General features: G+C 30.3%; 1 protein-coding gene across 2 annotated transcripts in view; it reads right to left on the bottom strand.

Annotated features, from left to right (window-relative positions):
* Positions 1-22595, bottom strand: part of LOC129968490 (epidermal growth factor receptor-like) — a 179984-nt gene that overhangs the window by 13536 nt on the left and 143853 nt on the right. For both annotated transcript variants that reach the window (XM_056082420.1, XM_056082419.1), the window contains 21 exons: positions 21946-22156; positions 20264-20401; positions 19412-19599; positions 17732-17873; positions 17525-17626; positions 15594-15885; positions 14121-14320; positions 11837-11969; positions 11073-11142; positions 10329-10453; positions 9576-9663; positions 8838-8939; positions 8415-8666; positions 5389-5501; positions 5161-5296; positions 3501-3641; positions 3298-3396; positions 2892-3077; positions 1252-1315; positions 1052-1143; positions 881-956 (listed from right to left, as the gene is read on the bottom strand). In XM_056082420.1, the coding sequence (XP_055938395.1) occupies positions 881-956; positions 1052-1143; positions 1252-1315; positions 2892-3077; positions 3298-3396; positions 3501-3641; positions 5161-5296; positions 5389-5501; positions 8415-8666; positions 8838-8939; positions 9576-9663; positions 10329-10453; positions 11073-11142; positions 11837-11969; positions 14121-14320; positions 15594-15885; positions 17525-17626; positions 17732-17873; positions 19412-19599; positions 20264-20401; positions 21946-22156 (2950 nt within the window). The remainder of the gene's footprint in view (positions 1-880; positions 957-1051; positions 1144-1251; positions 1316-2891; positions 3078-3297; positions 3397-3500; positions 3642-5160; positions 5297-5388; positions 5502-8414; positions 8667-8837; positions 8940-9575; positions 9664-10328; positions 10454-11072; positions 11143-11836; positions 11970-14120; positions 14321-15593; positions 15886-17524; positions 17627-17731; positions 17874-19411; positions 19600-20263; positions 20402-21945; positions 22157-22595) is intronic.

The raw sequence follows: 22595 nt of genomic DNA, 5'->3' as shown, positions 1-22595 counted from the left end.
CAAATTTAGAGCTTTTAAATCACAGAATAAAAATTTTATCACCTGAACATTCAGGTCCTACGTATATTTTCCGAAATGAATAATTAGTTATAGAAATTTAAGTATCATCACGGTTTATTTGCATACAGTAAGTTAGGAATCATTTGAATTTTAGTTTATTATAATAATAAATCTTCTAAATCTTATGTATATTTTCCGAAATGGATAATTAGCTATGGAAATTTAAATATTACTTATGATGCACCAAAATTTATTCGCATATAGTATGTTAGGGATCATTCGGATATTACAGCTTCTTATAATAACAAGTTGAACTAAAAAAAATTGAGATACTCAGATTTGCAAAGTAAATACTACAACAAACACTTCAAAAAACAATCCTTATCATTTAGGGGCAACGCCTATTTTCCGAAATGGATAACTGGTTGAGGAAATTTAAAAATTAGTTATGATGTACTAATGTTTATTTGCTTATTACTAGTAGTATGTTGGGAATCATTTGAATTTTACAATTTATTTGGTAGCAATTTGAAATTAAAAGAATTTTGAGCTACTGTAATTATAAAGTAAATGCCACAATTATCAGCGCATTAAAAAACAACATTTATATAAACACTCAAGCCTTAAGTAATTTTCCGAAATGGATAATTAGTTATCGAAATTTAAAAAGTTACGTAGAATCAAGGTTTATTCTCATACAGTATTATAGGAATCATTGAATTTTACAGGTTTATTACAGAAATAATTTGAGATTCAAAAATTTGAGATACTGTAATTACAATGCTAGAATTGACACTACAACAAATATTTTTTTTAATTCAATAAGTATAAAATAACCAGCAACAGTTAAAAAAATTAAAAACAAAAAATAAATAATTACCAAATGCCCAAACATCGCTTTTGTGAGTGAATATGCGATGTTGAATGCATTCCAGAGCCAGCCACTTGATTGGCATCTAATAAGAATTAATGGCATCTTAATAAGAATTTGTTCATCTCAATAAATATATTAAAATAAAAAGTTATTAATTATGAAAATATTCATTCTTACTTTCCCACCAGCGGCTTTATATTGTTCTTCATTGATATCTAACAGTTTTGCCAAGCCAAAATCTGTTATTTTAATGCAACCAGGAGTTTGAACTGAAAATGGAAAAATAATTGCATTATATATAAATTTAATGAGCACTCTTACTAGGTTGTAAAAAACATGATGGTTTATTACTAAAAAAAGGCAGTTAGAAGACTTACGAAGCACATTTCTCAAAGCCAGATCTCTATGAACCATACGACGTTCTTCAAGATGAGCCATACCCTAAAGAAAAGTATATAATTTGTAGATTCATATTTACTAGCCATTATAATATGTAAAACTTTTCTGAAATAGAGTAAAATTATTATTTACATATAAAGAAAGACGATGTTTTTTTATTTCTTATAAAATTCCGTGTGTATAATAAAACTTTTTTATAGAATATTTGGCAGCATATTTAAAAACATTTGTAAGAAATATCTTGTTTCACTTTGTGTAGTTATAAATGTATTCATAAATTTGCGAACTGTTGATGCGATATTATAATACCTCATTCTTAAAAGTGAATAAATTTTTTTTCATTATCTTTGAGAAAGTGATGACACTCCTATTTACTACATCAGAAAATTTGCAACGTTTTTTTTTTTGTTGTTGTTGTTTTTTTGCAAGACTTCTAAGCGATTATTGAATTTCAATCTATTACATAATGGAGTAAAAGGTTATTTTATATAATTTCTGGGAGACGATCGAAACAGTTAGCGGATGAAAGCTAAGAATGAGTAAAACATCAAAATTCTTAAGCAGTATGTGATGCAATGATATTATATTTCATAAACTTCCTTTTGTATGGTTCTATAAATATGAATTCAATATTTCTTTAAGGACCTTTTCACTTACTCGTATACGAAATATCGATTAAATATTATAATCGCGAAAAACTCAAACTCGATATTTTTACGTATTTCCACGCTTTAGATCTTCCCGAATTCGGAAAACACAATTTTGGAATATGTCTGTCCATCTGTCTGCAACAAAGATAGCTTTGAGATAGGTAGATAGATGAAATAGGGAGTATGGTCCTTATATCAAATTTGTAAATTTCTATCAAATTTTGCGCAAAATCAATTCAGAAGTCTGTCTATCCATAAGAGTTAACACGATACTTGCATGCGAAGAGAATTAGATGAATAAAATTCATTTTATAGATTTAACATCTGTAGTATAGATAGCTATTAAGTTTTGAGCCAAATTCAACAAGCAGCTGAACACCTATCTGTCTGTCTGTACTTTCAGAACCATGCAAATACGATAACTTAAAAAAGCAATGACTTAAATATATCAAATTTGGAAAGTGAGGGTGTTTTTGTGATTATAAGTATAATTCTGTCTCAAATTTTGGTTTCAATCGGTTAGGAAAGCAGTCTAAATCACAAATTTAATTTTTGGATATTATTTACCACATGACAAGATTTAATCGCCAAAAACACTCGCCAAGATAACAAGATAGATTTAGCGAAAATACTAAAACCACTCCAAAGATCAATATTTCGTAACTGCTACCATGTAAAGCGTTCTCATGGATGACATCTTTATTACACTAAGCGATGAAGTTTTGGGGAAACCACATCCTTTCCTTTGAGGGGAAGGACCTAATATAATAAATTGCGCTAAATTTAAACAATGCAACAAGTGTGTATTTAAATAACGCAACATACATGTATTTTTCCTTTCCTGATAAACTACAACGATAACTGAAATAGGAATTTAAAAAATTCAAGTACTTAATAATTAAATTGAATATATTATTATTGAGATATAAAACAGCATGAAAAATTATAATTTAACAAAAAAATCTTACTCTAGCTATTTGAGCACACCAGTTGAGTAGCGGTTTTGAACCAATTTTATCCTTGTTGTTTCTCACATAATCAAGCAGACATCCCAGAGGCATCAGCTGAGTAACCAACATCGACTGGGAAGCCATGCAGACGGCCAGAAGTTTCAACAGGTTCGGATGATCCACACTGGCCATGATATATGCCTCCTGAAAGGGCAATAAATAATTTTGAAATATAGAGAAATGTATAGTATTTGAAATCAAGAAGACATAATCGATTTTTTTAAATATTATAATCTTACCAAATAAGACAGACTAGTATTTTCATCCAATATATAAGCATGGAATGACAATGTATTGAAATTAATTGAAGAAACATATAATAAAGTTCTTAAATGTAAGAAATAAAAAAAGACAAATTAAATACCTCGAGAAAATCTTTGCTTGCACTTGGACAAGTGCCTTCACGAAGTACTTTGATTGCCACGGGAATCTTTATATTTTTTCCTTCAGGTACCCATACACCCTGGATTATATAAAAATAATTAATATGATACCAAAAAAATTAAAAAATTAATTTTAAATTTTGGCAACAAAACAAAAATAAACGCTTTCGACTCATTTCATTACTTTGTAAACTGTTCCGAATGCTCCGTATCCCAGAATTCCACCACGTCGAAGCTCAGCCTCTTTCACTATTATTAGTTTGGCCAGATTAGGTTTAACATTAGTTGGTTTTAAAGGTTCGTTGTCTTCAAATCCACTCATTCTCTGAATAAAAAATTTTCAAAAGAACATTCACTAACTCATAATAATTAGAACTTCCAACAGATAGAATACATATAAATCAATTGAAGAAGGAGATCCAATAAATTCTTTTAAATCAAAATAAAAAATTATTTCTAATAAAAAAAACGGCAAACAAAACTCGCTATTATTATTCAAAATACCGTAAGAAAATAATAATAAATATAAAAATTCAAAATATCAAAGAGAAAAGAAAATACAGTACAGCACCATTTATAAGTATTCAAAGGATTAATGTAATGAAAAAATCACATTATAAATTTATAATTTAATATTACCGATTTACATTCATTTAAAAGTAATTAAGTTCTTCTAGGCATAATTATTATAATACTGAACAGTACTGAAAGCAACAGTTTGATTGTAAAATTAGAGATTTATCAAAAAAACAAGAGAAAAATCAAACCATTATTGCATATCTCAGAAACAAATTAATTTTTCCTATTTTATACGATTTATTTAAATGAAGGTATGCATTAAATTAAAAAAAAATATATTAACCGTCATTTTAAGAGCTTATTGCTTGTGAATATTGATAAAAAAAAATTTTAAAACTGAATTAAATTCACTAGAATTTATAAAATAGAAATTTTTCAATGGAATAAATTGTGCCTTAAAAGGAAGATAGAATGAATTCTTCATCATAATTGTTTAAATTAGCACCCTATAATATACCTTCAATTAATTGATCAATTGTGGATGATTCTGAAGTTATGCTATTAATAACGTAATTCACACACTCCTCGAAAGCGATTTCTATTATCAGGAATTTCCAAACTTCTCTAAAACTGAACCCGACATTTAACCGAAACTTGGAATCCCACATTTTACAGAAACTTGTATAAAAAAGGTGTTTTATTATTGCCATAGTTACGAATGAATACGAAAGGGGAAACGCATAAACTCTGCTTTACTACATTTATTTGCCAATTAATCAAAAACAAGAAATTTAAAAATTCTATACGTACTAAGAAAAAAATATTTATTATATTTAAATACAATAAATAAAAAATGATCGTAAAATTGAAAATTAAATACATAGAAATGAACAAAGAAATACCAGAAAAAACATTTCAATATTTTTAAATGCTTTATAAAATGATCAGGGAAAATATAAAAAATCCTGCTATATTATGGTTGTAGAAATATGAAATACTTTTACAGTTATGATACAGTGATATTTACGAATAAGAATTCAAACAAAAAAAATTACATGTGAATTACTTCAAACAATCTTTAAAAGAAACAGTAAGATATAGTCTTTAATAAAAATGTAATAAAACTTCAGTCTTATCTTACAACAACAATACTTCATCTTAAAATATGCAAATCATCTTAATTATGCATATTCACATTATCCTAATTATGTATTATGCATGCTTACACTATACTAATTATGTATTATGCATGCGTACACTATCCTAATTATGCATTATTCATGTGCTCATTATCTTGGACACTTCGTTTTAAAATCAACACATACCATGGTCATCTTTACTGTATTTTCCTTAGTTCGAGCTCTTTGCAACCACTGGTAACTAAAAACGGCCATGAAAATTCCCAGGATGATAAAGCAACCCATAACACCTCCCAAAATGGCTGGAATGTGGTCTTCTTCACTGAAAATAAATTTTCGAAAATTAGAAAATACCGAGAGAATTTTTTTCAAAATAATCATCTGTTTTATGTCGAAATAAGAAAGTGTACGTACACTCCATGAAGAGCAACAGCATTTGCATCTTCTGAAGAGCAATAAGGGTCTCTGACATTATCCACAAAAATTTTGTATGGTTTATCTGATGGGCAAGATGCTGTGCAGTTAAACTGAAAAAGAAAACCAAATGGTTCTAAAAACAATTTTAGAAACACAATAAACTGTTTCCATATAAAAAACCAACATAAAATAACAGTACGGCATGCTGCATAAAGTAATATAATAGATTTTATAATCACTTATTATGCTTTAAGTTCTTAAAAGAAGCATTAGTGTTCTATATAATGATGGCACATAAAATTTATTATAGTCTCACGACAAATAGTGCTTAGTGCTTTTGCAATCTGTATTTTTATCATATTCGATATTCCTTTATAATCGCTCTTATTATAATATGAATATTTATTATATATGACATAATTCTTGGATACCTTGGATGGAAACATATAAATACTAATTATCTTAATTTTTTTTTTATGGGGGAACCTTGATTTAGTATATGATATAAAGGGATTAATAAGATTAAAGACAAAAGATGAAATTAATGAAATAAAACTACTCCGTTAATTTTCAAATTTTTTGCCAAATTTTTAATTTAAATGAATAGTACATCATTGGCAAGTCTTCAGATTTCGAAGAAGCATATAGAATTGATAATAACACAAGAAGGAAAATTCAAGGTAAAGATGGGAAAAATCCTTTTATTTTCAGATTTAAAAAAAATATGCAAGATTATAATTATTTACCAAGAAAGAAAATTTAGTTTTCAAAACTACACAAAATAGAATGAAAACGAGAAAATGATTAATCTAAAGCACTGCGATTTCATATGATGAATGAAAAAAAATAAGCATACAACTGAATCAATATATAGTCGAGGAAATACGAGATGCTTCTTACATAATACTGAAAAGAAGATTTCAACATAATGCAGAGAAAAACTGAAATCCTACTGGAAAAAAAATTTAATATCCATATTTAAATTTTCTTTACATAGACAATGGAAACAGCTTCACTCAAGAGATTGCGACATAATCATTATCATTTCTCTTTCGCTGGCATTTGATGAGTGGAATTTCTTTTGTTCCAACGTCCGAATGTAACCGTGTGTAACAAGTAGTATCTGCATTAACCCGCGAGCACTCGCACCCATTTTCGAACACGAGAACTCGCGCCGGGTATCTCATACCCTAATTCATTTCTGCTATTTAAATATTAATTAATACTGTTTATAAGCAAACCTTAGGTAGTTAAATATTACAAAACAATGCATTTAAGAATTTAAGTGAATTTAATAATAATTACTTACATGTTTAGAGACAATGTTTACAAATTACATACTGATGCTCTACACCGAGACTCCTTTCACATTTTTGGCACATAAACCTTGATTTTCTGTCTTTATTACATGGACAAAATGCACATCGTTTATAGTTTCCTTTGAGCTTTTTTGCAGGCGGTTCACTATTAGTAAATCCCAATTCCTTAGAAGTGCTTGGATTTGTTATTATTCCTTGAGGCTTACGGTTTCTATGTTGTTCTGAAAGAGCGAGTCCCAGTGTTTTCAGAAGCGACATTTCTTGAATAAGGTGTATTACCTGGAAGCTTGCTAATTATGTTCCTTGAAGGCTTCCTAACATTTTGCCGATATTTTGTCTTTTCCCATTTTGTTACTTTATCTTTACCTATATAACAATCTGTTGTTGACAGTGAACATTCATCTTCTATTTCTGTCTAAATTTCAGTGGAAGAATCGTGATCGCTGCAGTATTCTTCATCCTCAGAGGCAACACTATCGTCAGATAACGGTTCATCGTCACTAGAAAGTTTCTATAAGATGTCGTAACTATTCACTTTCTTCCTCGTAATTCATATAGCGCGTCATACTGCACTAAACTAAGAGACAGAAATGGAAACGTTTGACGAACACGAGGACTCGCATGGGTATGACATGCCCTCAACCCCTCTTTCTCAAAATCTATTTTTAGAACAGAACTGGTTTTTCCCCTAATGAAAGAATGTGGCCTTGGATGCAGCTACATGAAATTCTGGCCTAATCCGAAAAACAGGAAGCAACAAAAACACTGAATGAAAATGGATCGGGCATGTCATACCCGGTGCGAGTGCTCGCGGGTTAAATGTCACATGTGTGCAAATATTTTATGTGATTATTTTTTCGATATAAACCTTAATGATATATATATATATAAATGTAGTGACGAACGCCTGATGACGAGTGCCATCTGCTGGCCAAAAGGTGTTGATGCTTGTTAGACGGAGTACACATCAGACGGGTCTCTGAACGAAAGACGCGACGTAGGTCTGGACGAGAACTATGAGACGATGAATGCAGCTGACGAAACGACGAATACTGCCATGCAACGACTGCGATATTAACATGTGAATTAATCCTGCGACGTATTCGACGATATCTGTTTAATGTTCATTTCCTTTATATTGTTCGTCCTAAATGTAATTCAATGTGCGTGATTCTGATTCCTGAGTCTTACACACACACACACACACACACACACACACACACACACACACACACACACACACACACACACACACACACACACACACACACACACACACACACACACACACACACACACACACACACACATATATATATAATGCTAACAGAAATGGCTCTTATTACTTATTGCTGAATGGCAATAGTGAAATGTGAACAAATCATAATACGAACGTTTCAGACTGTTTTATAGAATGTTTATTCTTTTGCGCTTGATTCAATGTTTCGCTCATTAATGGCGCTGCAAAATATTATTAGAAATGTTTTAGAGGGTCTGTTATTCAATTAAATCAGGGAAAACAAGATGTAAAAAAATAAAGAAATGGGCGTCAAATAGAAAGTTTAACAAGCGCTAAAATAGGTTTAACCGTTGTCAGATGGATAGTCGCTATGATTTATCTACTCTATATTAATCACTTAAAAAGTCAATCACCTGGGATAGCAAGCTGATTGCCTTAGGCGGCTAGTTATTATTGATACTTACCAATGTTTTATTGACTTCATCATAAATTCTGAAGTTTCGGCAAGCAAGGCAGTCCATTGTGGTGGGTCCTGTACATCCTCTGCACTCATCCGCACACTTAATGCAAACTTGGTTCGCATCATCCGCATAGTGATCTCGTGGGCATTGTTCTTCGCACTGTTCACCGCTTAAATAATGCAGGCACTTGCACACAGTGTAGTGAATGCCATAGGCGGTGCAATTCTTACATAACTGATGACACTTGCGACATACCTGTAGAATAATTCATTAATCAGAATGAGGCACAAAGCATTCATATAATTATGATACTTTCACTAAGCAAAAGAGTTCAGATGGTTTTTCAAACTCTCTCCTCAAACAACATCAAATATTAATTACAAGATCAAAGCTGAAAAAAATCAAGAGTTAGAACCCCAGACTTACCGATTTTCCCGTCAGAGACTTCAACGCTCCTTCTTCCTGCGGTCCTATATATTCTACATAAAATCCTGCCGAACAAGGCTCATCAGAACGTAAACACTGTTCCTATAATGAAATAAGGAAACGTGAAGTTATGTTATACATTCATCTATCAACTTTAGAAGAATATTTCAAACATAAATACATTTTGTTTAAATTGGAATAAACATATTTGTGCACAGCAGTTTTCCAAATAAACCAGACAAGTTTATTTGGAAAAGTTAAGAAGCTCATAGCGTTACTAAGAACTACTTCAAATTCAACGCAGGCAGTCCAACAATCAAATGTGTATCTGGAAATGAATGATATACAAGTGATATTGATTTAAATTTCCTTTTACGAACTAAAAATATACAAGTTTTTTTTTTGGGGGGGGAGGGGAGATGAAAATATTGAATCAATTATATTTTCTTATTTTTATTTAAATAAATTCGTTTATGAACTAGATTCTTTGGATATATTGTTTTGGGTTTTTGTCAACCACACATCAGATAAAAAACTTGATGTTTAAGAGACGTATTTACTGATTTTCTAATCTATATTTATAAAATTAATTTCCTTTTGAAATCTTATGAAACATGGCGATTTGTTTAGAAAAATAAATTAATTCCAAAATTCATATAAAGCACTTTGTAATACTGTGAGCATTAAATCGCTTTTCTGTCTAAAGTGTTTTTAAAAATTAGTAAAAAGGATACTTACAACTATGTTAGGATCAAATGCATTCACAATTGCTTTATCACAACTTTTGCAGCCATTTGGACTGATATTATTTTCCGGGCCAGTGCATCTAAAAAGAAGAGCCATTTTTTAATAGTTAACCAGACTAAGTTACAGGAACAAAAAAGGCACAAAAACAATCTAGGGAATCACTTCACTTTCTAAAAAATTATTAGAATAAAAATACCTATTTCATTTCAAGTATGCAATAATATCAGCAGTATTCAATTTATTTTCAGAAGAAGGTACCGCTATATTAGTGATAATATGTGTATTTAGTTAAAATAAGAATGTCTTCTTTTAGTAGAGTCAAGTTAAAAACAATGGAGTTAATATCGCAGATCTGGCAAACATATCAAATAAAATAAGAATATATTTTATGAGAAAATTAGCAGGTTAAAAACGTTTTGAGAACCAATGTTAAAAACTGCAAAAACTATATTTTCTTTTGATTTAAACACACAATAATGCTACAAAAATGGCAAAAAAGAATAAATTTAAAAAACATCTTTCTATGTTATTGTATTCCTGGAACAAAAAACAATACACAAGTTTCATGTATGATTTACTCATAAAACTCTTGTTTAATTTCTCGTTTCTAATATTCCCTTAAATGATGCATCAAAATTATAGCCAGAATTGTATTCATCGAATTTCTATAAAAAAAGACTTCAAAAATTTGCCAAAATTTCAAGCAACATTTAATCTAATCTTTGAAAGAAGATTGTAACTTACCCTCCAACACAATTTGGATGACAAGGTTTACACTCTCCAAAATCATTGTATTTGGTGTCAGGACACTTATTGACACAATAGGGGCCATCGCGCACATTGCGACACGCAGTGCAGTTGCCATTTCCCTGGTAAAAAAATAAAGTAATTCAAAATAAATTGAAAATTTTCAAATGGTGAGATTTCTTTCCTTTTCTTTAATGTTTAAAAGACTGCTAAAATTCTCGAATGATAAAAATTCAAAACATTTGAGTACTTCATTATTTTTTATACTTCTACTAAATTCAAAGCAAAAAATATTAATGTTCTTATTTAATCCACAAAAATCAATATTACATTGTTCCATTATTTAACAAAGAGATTAAGATTGTTCCATTACTTAACAAAGATTTTATTTAGAATTTCATAGAAATTTTCAGCAAACTCAAAAAATTTATTTTAGTTAATATGAATTCAATTATTCAATGTATTCTAGTCACTATAATAGTACATTCAGACATTACATTGAAGTATCGTACAATAAATAGTAAGTGATTTTGAAGAAAAATAGTTAACTAAAAATTATAATACTGATTTTTCAAAATTAATTTGTAATGCAAACTTTAATTTTTGCAAAAATTCTGTGAAATTTCACAACAGAATCATAAGGCATTAACAAAGCTATCTAAATTGAATTGTCACTAATTCTGCAGATATTATTTATTATTATTATTGCTCTATTTTAAGATGTTTACTAAATGTACTTACAGGCCCAGAACATTGTCCTAAACATTCTTCATGGCAGTATTCACAGCGGTTAGCACCGGCATCATATATTCTAAAAAAAAATACATGTTATCATTTTACAATATAAAACCAAATGAAAAACATTTAATCCAATTTGAAAAAACTTTTCCCATATCTGTTAAATCAATACAAATAAAATTAAAATCAAAATTTTCTACATAAGCCTATTTTGAAACTTAGAATTTAGTAATTAGAACTTTGTGTACTGACATCGAATGGGAACTCAGAAATAAAATTCGTTTTTTAAACATGTTAAATTCTTGGATTGTTATATAATATGGATGCTAATTATTTTTTGGAATGCTTGAAAGGGCCATTTAAGGGATCCTAATTTTAATTTAATCTTATTATAGGTAAACAACTTCTGCACAGAACTTTTTACTTTTATATATCTAGTTTATAACGTGATCACCTAATTTATAAAGTGTAAAACTCATATAATTTATAAAGTGTTGCGGAAATCGATTGAAAATGAAATATGAAAAAATTTAATGTAAACTAAACCAGCCAGTTTGACTGTCGCTTGGAGACAAAGGCTACAAAATACTGAAACTTGAAAATATTAACCTAAAGAGAAAAAGAATACAAAATTTTATTTCCTAGGTATTTAAAACTAACATTTTTTCCAAAAATTAGTTACATGTTCGCAATTCCAAAAAATAAAATTAGAAAATCTGTCGTCTAACTAAATCAAGTGGTTCCATAGGGATAAAAAAGATACCTACCCATTTGCTTTGTCACACTTTGCCACACAGGTATCATCCAGTTTGTAAGCTTTGCAAGAAAGACACTCATTGCTTTTAGGACCCCAGCATCCGTCTTCGGAACATTCGGAATGGCAAATTAAATTTCGCTTACCTAACGAAAAGAAATACTTTCATTTTAAACATGGCAAGTAATTTATAGACGGACAAAGATATTAACAACACATATTTAAAATGGGGTGAGAGATCTCTCTGAAACTTTGAAGCAGACTAATAAATTTTCTAGCGCGTTATTAACTGCATGCCATTAGCAAACAATTAATGAATCTATTAATGTACGAACTTTGGCAGGATTTTTTGGCGACTCATCAAAGGCATGCGGTTAAAAAAAAAATGTATGAAAAATCCAAAACTATATTATGGGTGCCTTTATTTTGACTCATTGAAACTAAAATTTGATACACTACTACAAATATAATCACAAAATCACATACAAATTTTCATTTACTTTCATACGTTTTAGAATAACAATGTTTACATATTTGTGAAAGAAGAGGTCAACAGATGGTCAATCCCTTGATGGATGTGGTTCTAAATCTGATAAGGATATGCATAACAGATGTTAATATTGTGTACCAAATTTCATCAAGCGAGCTTATCGCATTAACTAATATTCGGACAGCTAACAGACAGAATTTGTCTGAAAGTTTTGTCTTAGTTTAAAATTGTATAGAAATCTTTGAAGTCTTCACATCAAATTCTACAGAAATCTATAAATTCGGGATTAATACTAAAAACCAAAATTCCGTTTAACTCAAAATGTTTTTGAGTTATCGTGTTCACAGGCAAATATAATTTTTAAGATTCGAGCTGAAAGAAACCTGAAATGTGATGATTCGTCAAACTTCCGAGATTGAATCTTTTGTCGATTCCAGTATTTAACCTTTATATACTTGACATAGCAGAAGAGTTGCAAATTATTTAGAAAAATTGTCAGAACGTTTTTTTTTTTTTTTTTTTTTTTTTTTTGACGAACACAATATTTTTTTCTTTGTATATTTTATATATGAGAAAGAAATAATAATGCAAGAATAGCTGCATGAAAATTTACAATATTAAGTGCCTTGCTTGCCATTTGCCATATAATCACGATCCGAAGGTTAAATACAATGAACCTTCAAAAACAAACGGGACAATTTAATTGTTCTTTTAAAGATTCATTTTTCTGCGGAGTAAAAATAATGAAACCTTTGAGAGTTCTTCCCACTTACTTAATATAACTTCACCATTTAGTAGAATCAGTACTTTGGAAGTAACCAAATGTACTGTATTAATCAAATAATTCCTAATTTCTTCCTAAGTAATCAAGATATGATTTTATAACAATCTTTGCCTTAGGCAGAAAAAATATGAAAATGAATTAGCATCCACATGGCACGAAGTTGCACATTGTATTTGAGTGTGGAAGCTGCCATCAACAGCACTCTTTCAGGCTCTGTGATCGACGTAGAAATACCCCCCATTGCAAGCTAATAAATCAAATATAAAAAACAATCCATCTAACTGAGGTACGGCCAGTCATCGGCGAAAGATCCAGGAGACGAAACATCGTATTTGTACTCACAAGGGAAGATAGAACCTGCTTATTTACTTATATGACAACTTCTTATCCCTATATTAGAGGTATCTCCCTTATCAACTGTGTTAACGGGATAAAAAATACATATCCGTAGTTTGCAGTTGATAACCTCCTTGAACTTTCATTAATGAAAGGGATTTCAAAGTGCTTTTCCAATTATAAAATCGCCAATTTGAGGCATCATTTTTTCAAGCGAATGTGAATTAAGATTGCTGTTTCTTTTAAAATTATAAACTAAGCTAAATTCGTAGTGGCAAAATCCTCATAATTTCATTAAATTTCAAAAACACTATTAAAAAATATCTTTCAACAAACTAAATACTTATCAGTAATCGGGGAGAAAATTATTTAAGTATGTCTATAATTCATGTGGAACTTAAATTAAATCATTGTCAGTCGAATATTTAAGAATTACGCCCTACCGCAATTTACAATTTCTTTCAGAGTGTAATTCTCAAATGGAGTAATCCAGAAAATTTCAATTGCAGCACTTTAATTTAAAAGTTAATAATTGTTTTCCACATGTAACAATATTAGCCGTTATTGTAGATAATGGCAGTTTGGCCAGCAATTGAATGGTTGGCAAACATTTCCTTGACAACACATCCCATTTAGCAACACAGCCTTAGTCATACCAAGAACTGCATTTCAAATGTTACTACTTACGGCATTGCGTTGCATTTGCGTTGCTCTGAAGGAGTATACTATGAGAGGATGACTTCATGAGGGACTGCCAATTAATGGTGTCAGCAAAACAGAGATTTTCATTCTCTAAAATTGCTACACTTCCCGAGCTCACTTTCTTCAAAGATCGCATATTGAGTGACTGCAGAGAAGTTTTGACGATGTATAAAGCAGCAAAGTATCTAAAAAATGTAACGTAAAAAATGCATCAACATATAGGAATTTAAAAAAAAGAAACAACAGATTTGCAGCATTAAAAGACAAAACTAAAAAATGCAGGACAGATTAATATTCTGAAGTTTTGAAAAATATTTTAAAGGTTATAAATTCTTTATTAAAAAATCTTAAATAAAAAATTCTAGTTACTTGAAATAAAATTCTTAAATTAATAATATAAAAGTAATAGATTCTTTGCAGAAACTGATTCAAAATACACTGGGTATATCATATTTAAAAAAAAATCAATACAAAAATATTTCAAATGTATTTTATACTTCCATATGATGCACCTTGCAAATTTGATGCACATCACTTTGAACATGCACATCAAGAATTTGTAAATATTTCAGTAATTTGTAAATATTTTGTAAATATTTTTAGTTTGTAAATATTCTATAAATGTCTGCCCTCTTCTTTTTTTTTAGAAATTATTTGACCGTTTCATTAATTGTATTCGTATTTTAAAAAATTGCTAATTTTATAATGCATTGAAGAAATGTATTTTATATCACTATCGAAATATATGGAATAAAAAATACAAGGAGAAAAGAAAACGCTTAAGAGATGGTTGAATGTAAATCTTATTAGAATTAAATAAACTAACTTAAAAAAATTATTATTTTTCATCACCAAATAAGAAAACACACACACAAGAATAAAAATGCAAAAATAATTTTGTTCTGATAAGGGTCGAGTACTTTTTTTTTTTTTTTTGTAATTACTCATTTACTAGAAAGGTGCAATAAGCACCTTTCTATCCGATATGTATCAGCCGGTGACGTGGCCGCAGTGGCCTGGTGGTAAGGTCTCGGCTTTAGGTTCGAGACCAGATTTCACAGAAGAACCGTCGTGTAAGCGTTGTAAGCGCACGTTAAACGTCCTCCCGCTGGAGTGGAGAGGGGGGGGGGGATACTAACTCAGGTGGTGTCGTCCTCGTCATCTGACCGCGGTTCAAAATTACGAGGTCCGTCCCAAAGTAGCCTTAATGGTGCTTTACAACGAGACGTTAATATAACTAAATTAAACAGCCGGTGACGTATCAAAACTCTACAAGACATGCAAATAATGTAAAATTAACCACTAAAAGCTATATTCTGAAGTAGTTTTTCTTAATTATCAGTTAAAAACAGAAATAATTTATCTGGTTAATACATTTTGAAAGACGACATTTCAAAGTTAAAATATATGTGCATTAAAATCTGTTGAAAAAAGATAATTGAAAAAAAATCTGCTTACTCTGTGAGTTGGCGACCGCCAATGGATTCTAAATTTCTAAAATATGTGAGATTTTTGAAATCTGGATGAGAAGCTTGAATACTAATGTAACCGGTGACTTCTTTTAATGTACTGAACACCTCCAATTTGGACGGATGCATCTTGGGATGGAGGGGACCAAAAGTGAAATCTGAATACACTTCTTGAAAACCGTCGAATGATGTGTCCAGTATAGTTATTGAACCTTCAATGATCGTACAGCCTTTAAAGGAATCCACATTATCCGCATGAACAACATCCACACCTTCACAGTCTGCAAAGGGAAACAATTGTTTAGTTTTAGAAACTTATATCTGACATTAATAATAAGGAATGTCTGTGTGCTTAATATTCTACAGGGCAGGCGATAGCAGGGCTTAAGCCCCGTTCTGACGACCTGTTGACTTACAGATTTGGTCGTAAATCTGCCATCTAACCTATTGTTGGACCACCCGCGCCTGTGGACGGCGATCCAGAATTTCCAGCAAATTGTCGATAAAATGAATAGATATCAAAGAACCTCAGAAAACCACGAGAGAGAAAAGAGGGGAAAATGTGCCTGACTCAAGGCTTGCATAGATCTTCAGGACAGGGTTTTAGAGATATTAAATCTCATACAAATACACAGGATGTACATAACTGAGCATACTAACTTTGCAACGCTATTAAAAAACAAAATATATTCTTCAGAACAGGGTTTTGCAGATATTAAATCTCATACAAGCACACAGGATGTAAATAATTAAGCATACTAACTTTGCAACGCTATTTGAAAAAGCAAAATATATTCTTATAGTTCATTCGAAATCAAAAAATAACTGATGGAAATTTAAATTCAACTCAGTTAAATATTCAGAGTATTCCTACATAAATAAATAAATCAACTTCGAAAGATTATTAAAAGAAAAGAAAACGTATCTTAACCCTGTTATTCAACAGAAATTAAAAATAACATCGAAAATTGAAATTCAACACAGCTATAAATGCTCAGTGTGAGCCCCCTCTAGAAATAAGTAGAACGTCGTGGCGATACAACAACTTAACACACAATTCTTAAGAACGTCTGGTGTGACACTTTGAAGAGATTAGTGTGTCGTCAACGTCAGGCTCTTGGGGACGAAACAAACACTTACTCCCACTGATTCCCGCGGGAGTTAGAGATTTTTATTCCTTTACTTGCAGTGTTGAAATTATAGAATCATCAAATTTTTACAACGCGTGTTAGAAATAATTAAATAAAAAAAATTGGGAATTGGATTAAGAAATGAGAAAAAAATGTGAGAATAAAATAATATGAATGAATTTATGATAAAAAACAGGAAAATAATGAATATTTAAATTAGATTAAAAGTTATATATATAATGTAGACATATATTTTTTAAGCAGCAGCGTAGTCGAATAGAGAAGACGTTTTTGTAATTTTAAAACTTCGCTTTTATTCCATCCCGAGAGATATAATTTATGTACAAGAAAGAAGCGATGAGATACGTCAATCTACAGCAAGACACAAGAGCAAAAGAGCGAAAGCGAGTGAATTATTTTTTCGAGTGATTTTTTATTATGAGATTCTGATAGGGATTTTCTTGACACGTGTCTATTTAGGTAAGAAAATTTAGGCATCTTTTAGAAGAATTTGCTAGCTTCACAAATTTTTATCCCTTCACTTGGAGTATGAGAAAGCGGTGCTTAAAGCAGTTTTACAGAGCTCGTGTAGCACTAATTATATAAAAAAGATGGAATTGGATCAAGAAATAAGAGAACATTTTAGAATGAAGTTAATATGGGTTAAATTACGATAAAATTTTGGAAATTGATTAGGATTTAATTCAGATTTAGAGATATCATTACATATATATATACATATATGTATGTATAAGAAGAAAAACGAATAAATATAACTATTAATAAATACTTTTCGGACAAGGTCCATCACAGGCCACGCATTCATGGTTCTCAGCTTTTTTATTCACCGGACAAGTTCTCACGCAGGCACCACTGTCACGTAAGAGATGATCTGAAACCAAAACGTAACGTAAATAACGGTAATTCCAAGATAAAAGAAATTAAAACTGAAAGCTTATTTTCTAATAAAAAAAGGGAAAAATAAAACAATAAATACCTGGGCAATTTTTCACACAAGTAGCACCATATGCGTATTTCCCATTTGGATTACTTTCCCACTGATAAGTTGCCGGATTGTACCTCAGCATATTCGGACACTCTTGCTTGCAGACGCCTCCGTCATAGAAGTTTCGGCAAGCCTGAAATCGGAGAAAGAAGTGGATTGTCAAAAGACATCCATTTTTCCAAAAGAAATGAATCTGCAATTTAACATCCGAGTTGGACTGGCTTTTATTTTCCTATAAAGACTCTAACAAGTGCCGTACCAAAATGCCATATCAGCAAATTTCCTTCTTAAACTATATAAGCTAAAATGATATTCCCACGGGCTAATAAACAAACAGAAACCAAATGCTGAAATAAGAAACATATGCTGTTGTTGTTGTTTTCAGATTGATGGTTAAATTCATAATTTATGTTTCAAATTTCTCCCTACATTATTTTCTACAAGGATTATTTAACTAAATCAACTGACTGTTTTGTTCATTTACAATATAAAATATCAGTGAAGCACCGTCGATACGTTTTTCATTTACGTTTTTTCATTGCTGTTTTATCAAAATTCATTCATAAGCATTGTAATGATAAAGTTTCTTTCTTTAGGGCGCAAAATTTCAGTTATACATCGATTTTTCTTCTTTGCACAATTAGCAGATTTGTTGCCATGGTAAGATTAGCAAATTTATCCGTTTCAACTAAAAAAAGAAATTTTTCCTAGAAAGCAGGGCTTGGGATAATATTCTTTTTTTTCTCTCGTTTCATTAATTTAATCTACGAAGAAGATTAAGATGAAAATGATCCACATTTCTTTATAGGACAATAGATTCCATAGAAAAATGTGTCAACATTTAATTTAATTTATTAAAATTCTAGTGAAAAAAAATTCAATAAATTAATTCGATTCATAATGCTGTACTAAATACTCATCACAATCTCAAATCCAATATATATTTTCACTTCTATGGTTAATTTTAGTTTTAATTATTTTATTTTAAACGTGAAAATTCAGAATTAATATGTAATTAAAATTAAAATCATTGTTTTCAATACCATATAATAATATATTAAAACATTTTCAACACTTTTAAATGAACTCGTTCCACTCATATTGTAATAATATAAATAGTTAAGTTTCCTGATATACGCCTTTACATTCACGCGTTGTTTTAAGTCAGTAAACCGAAAGACCTTTCAGTGATAATAATTTACTTCGTTAATTAAAATTTCGATTATCCGTCTTTACATTTATATGTCATTTCAAATCTGAGCCAGGAAGGATGTTTAAATGACGATAATATACTTTGTTTATTAAAATTTAGTTATACACCCATTTTATTTATATGTTGTTTTAAATAAGTATCTCAAAAGACGTTTAAATGACTATAATCTACTTTGTTTATTAAAATTCAGTCATGCGCCTTCTCGTTTATATGTCATTTTAAATCAGTACCCCGAAAGACGTTTAAACGACGGTAATCCACTTTCTTTTTTAAAATTTGGAATATGCGCCTTCTTATTTACACACCATTTTAAGTTAGTACCTCAAAAGACGGTTAAATGAAAATAATCTATTTTGTTTATGCACTTTTTTATTTTTACGTCTTTTAAATTAATACCCCGCCCAGAGATGTATAAACATAGCTTTATGTATATCTGATGTATATATATAAGTGCATACCAAACAATCGGCTTGTGTGGGTCCAGTACATCCTCCAGCACAAAACAAATGGCAGCATTCACGGGGATTCGGACCGAAGCATCTTCCCTGGTGGCACTGAGGAGAACAGTTGATCTTGGAAAAATGCTGACAGTTGTGAGGACCGAGGCCCCAACAACCTGCTTCGCAAGAAGAATCACAAGGCGGACCTATAAAGCAGTTTCGGATAGCATTTAGGAGACAATACTTTCAAAACTTTTTAAGGAATAAAAACTGAAACATTTTTTTTTTAGCTTTAATGACATCGTTTTAAATCAGTACCTCGAAAAACGTATAGAAAACGATAATTTGTTTTGTTAATTACTATTTGTATTATACTTTTAAATATCAATATACAAATTTTCAAAATTTAACCACTGAATTTTGAAACTCAAATATAAATTAAAACTTGATTTTGAAAAATAGGAAAATACTTTAAGCTTTTATAAAAAAATTGTATAAGAAATCTTCTTTATTTTAAGTTTAATAATTGCTCAATAATTGTATGAAATAGATATTTTTTTATATCCAAAATATTTACAAAATACTATATGCAGTAAAGTTATAAAAAAACGAAATTTGATATTGTTTGTTATCATTACCCTTTAGGATATCATTCAATTTTTAATAAAATTAACACATTTTTGATAATACATTTTATTGCTTAACAAAACGTATTTTAATAAAATAGCCTATTTGATATATCCATTGTCAAACGAAATGATATGTATATAATATTACAAGAGCTAAATAAACGTTTATTTTATAAAAACATTGTATCTAAAACAATTACAGAAAAAAATAATGGGTGACTAAAACACTCCATTTACTTACATTCTCTTTCTGCTTGAGTGAAATTGTAAACATAGACAGGTTTCGCATGAGGTCCAGTTAAAATTTCCTCCCATTTGATAGTTCGTATGTGACAGAGATTGTAATTATTATAAAAACCAACACTTCCGGCAAGAATATCTGAAAAATTAATGACTTTTAAATTATATCATCCGTTTAATTTGCGGCATGTTATCTAATATTACATCATATAGATTGATAGGTCAAAACATACAATATACAAATGAAATAATTATATTTTTTGAGCGTGAAAATTGATACTAGTTTTATAATTTCCTACTAAAACGCAGCTAAATGAAAGTTTCTTTAAATAAGTAATAGTATATAATAAAAAGGATTTAATTTACTTTTATTTTTATATAAGAGAATATAAAAGAATAATCGTATAAGAATATTTATTTTTTTATAAGAATTATTACTTTTATTTTTATATAAGATAAAGTAAATACAGACGATGCAACAAAAAATATAACGCAACCATCAAGAATTCATTCAGTGGGGTTTCGAAGCTTTGCCAATGGAAAGCCAATAAATTGGTTGAAATACTAAAAACAATATTAATAATTTTCTGATTTATTCGGAAAATTTTTATGGCGGCCGTTGTTATCTATTAAAAATTATATTTCTTGTTGCGAAATAATATTAAATCGATTTTTAACAAAATGGTAGTTTATTCAATCAATGCCCTCCGTCCTTCAAAGCACTAAAAGTTGAATAACATGAATCCTACTGACTAACGGCGGCCTATTTCATGGTCTGGTGGAAGGGTCCCTCCCGGCTTTGGAGCCGGTGGGTGTCAGTTCGAGACCCGATTCCACCGAAGAACCGTCGTGTAAGTGGGCATGATAAATCCGTAGGAGTCAAATGTCCTCCTGTTGGTGTGGAGTGGTAGTTTGAGGAGGAGTGTACCAGCTCAGGCGTCGTCCTCGTCATCTGACCACGGTTCAAAATTACGAGGTCAGTCTCAAAATAGCCCAAATGATGCTTTAAAAAAACGGGACGTTAATGTAACTAAACTAAGCTAGCAGGCCTAATGTATTTTAATGGCGCAGTATGGTCAGAATTGGCTCTTGCGCCATTAAAACCCACAAATCCAAATCCACAAATCTAATTTATTTTAAAATTCTCGAATATCAGTCAATCTAATTTCCATAGATTGAAGATCCCTATGAGCAAAACTATATCTATTTATTGTATCAAAGATCAATTCCTAATGATTCAATGATCCTAATAATTCAATGATTCCTAATAATTCAAGATCAATTCCTAATGATTCTAATCCTACTGATTCAATGGAGAGACATTTGTACTAGTTTTAAAGAAAAGAAAATTTCAAATAATGAACTATATACAGCATTTGTTAAGTCTCTGTATTCTTCCATACATTAATGGTACAAGAAGCAAGTTGCATCAGGTCAATACTTTCATTTCGAAATGCATTAACCTATTCAAAGGACCTAAATAAATAGACTCGATAGAGATTGCTAAAATCAGATTAAAAATCTTCCAATGTACTGACATATATTTTTCAAAGGTCCATCCTATGCAAGATTCTTCAAAGGATTTAAGTAAACAGACTCGATCGAGATTAATGAAAGCAATGTTCCTCTGTACCAACAGATGTTCTTCAAAGGTCTATAAAATGCAGTATTCTTAAAACTTACCTCTTAAGGACGGCAATTCCAAATTTTCCATCTTGCTAAGCGTGACCATGAGCGCAAACATCTCGTTCCGTACATTGAGCTTGAACAGATTCCTTCCTCGAATAATCATCAACTTGGGCAGGACGATCCGTTTCACGTCCACGTGAGAAATGAGAACATATCCAGTCACCTCCCGAATCTCTTTTAGGAAACTCAGATCGAGAGTCTCGTCCTAAAAAAACATAAAAAATGTGTGCACTGGAAACTTTTATAAATATGCAATTTATGATATTTAATACGTGTGGTGATACCATTGTAATATAATAAAATATCAGCTGATAAAATTTTGGGTGTTTCATAATTTACGCAGGGTTATGCAATTATTGAACGATTCAACAGATATTACGAGATAATAGTTATTTGCTCTAAACATTAAATAAATAGTTCGAATGATACCTCTTATCAATTAAGAACAAAATATAACCTATTGTATATTGCAATGAAATTAGTTCAATTCTGCGTAGCATGATTTTAACTGCTTAGACACAAGATGTAAACACTAAATTCATAAGAAAAAAAATCCATCTCTGAAGTAAAACTAAAATACATAAAATGCAGCTTGAGTATGAATTGCATACATTTTAAAATAATTACGCTGACTTTAAGAAATT

This window comes from Argiope bruennichi, chromosome 5, assembly GCF_947563725.1.
Source record: "Argiope bruennichi chromosome 5, qqArgBrue1.1, whole genome shotgun sequence".
NCBI classification, from domain to species: domain Eukaryota; kingdom Metazoa; phylum Arthropoda; class Arachnida; order Araneae; family Araneidae; genus Argiope; species Argiope bruennichi.
This window is presented reverse-complemented; position numbering and strand designations above follow the sequence as displayed.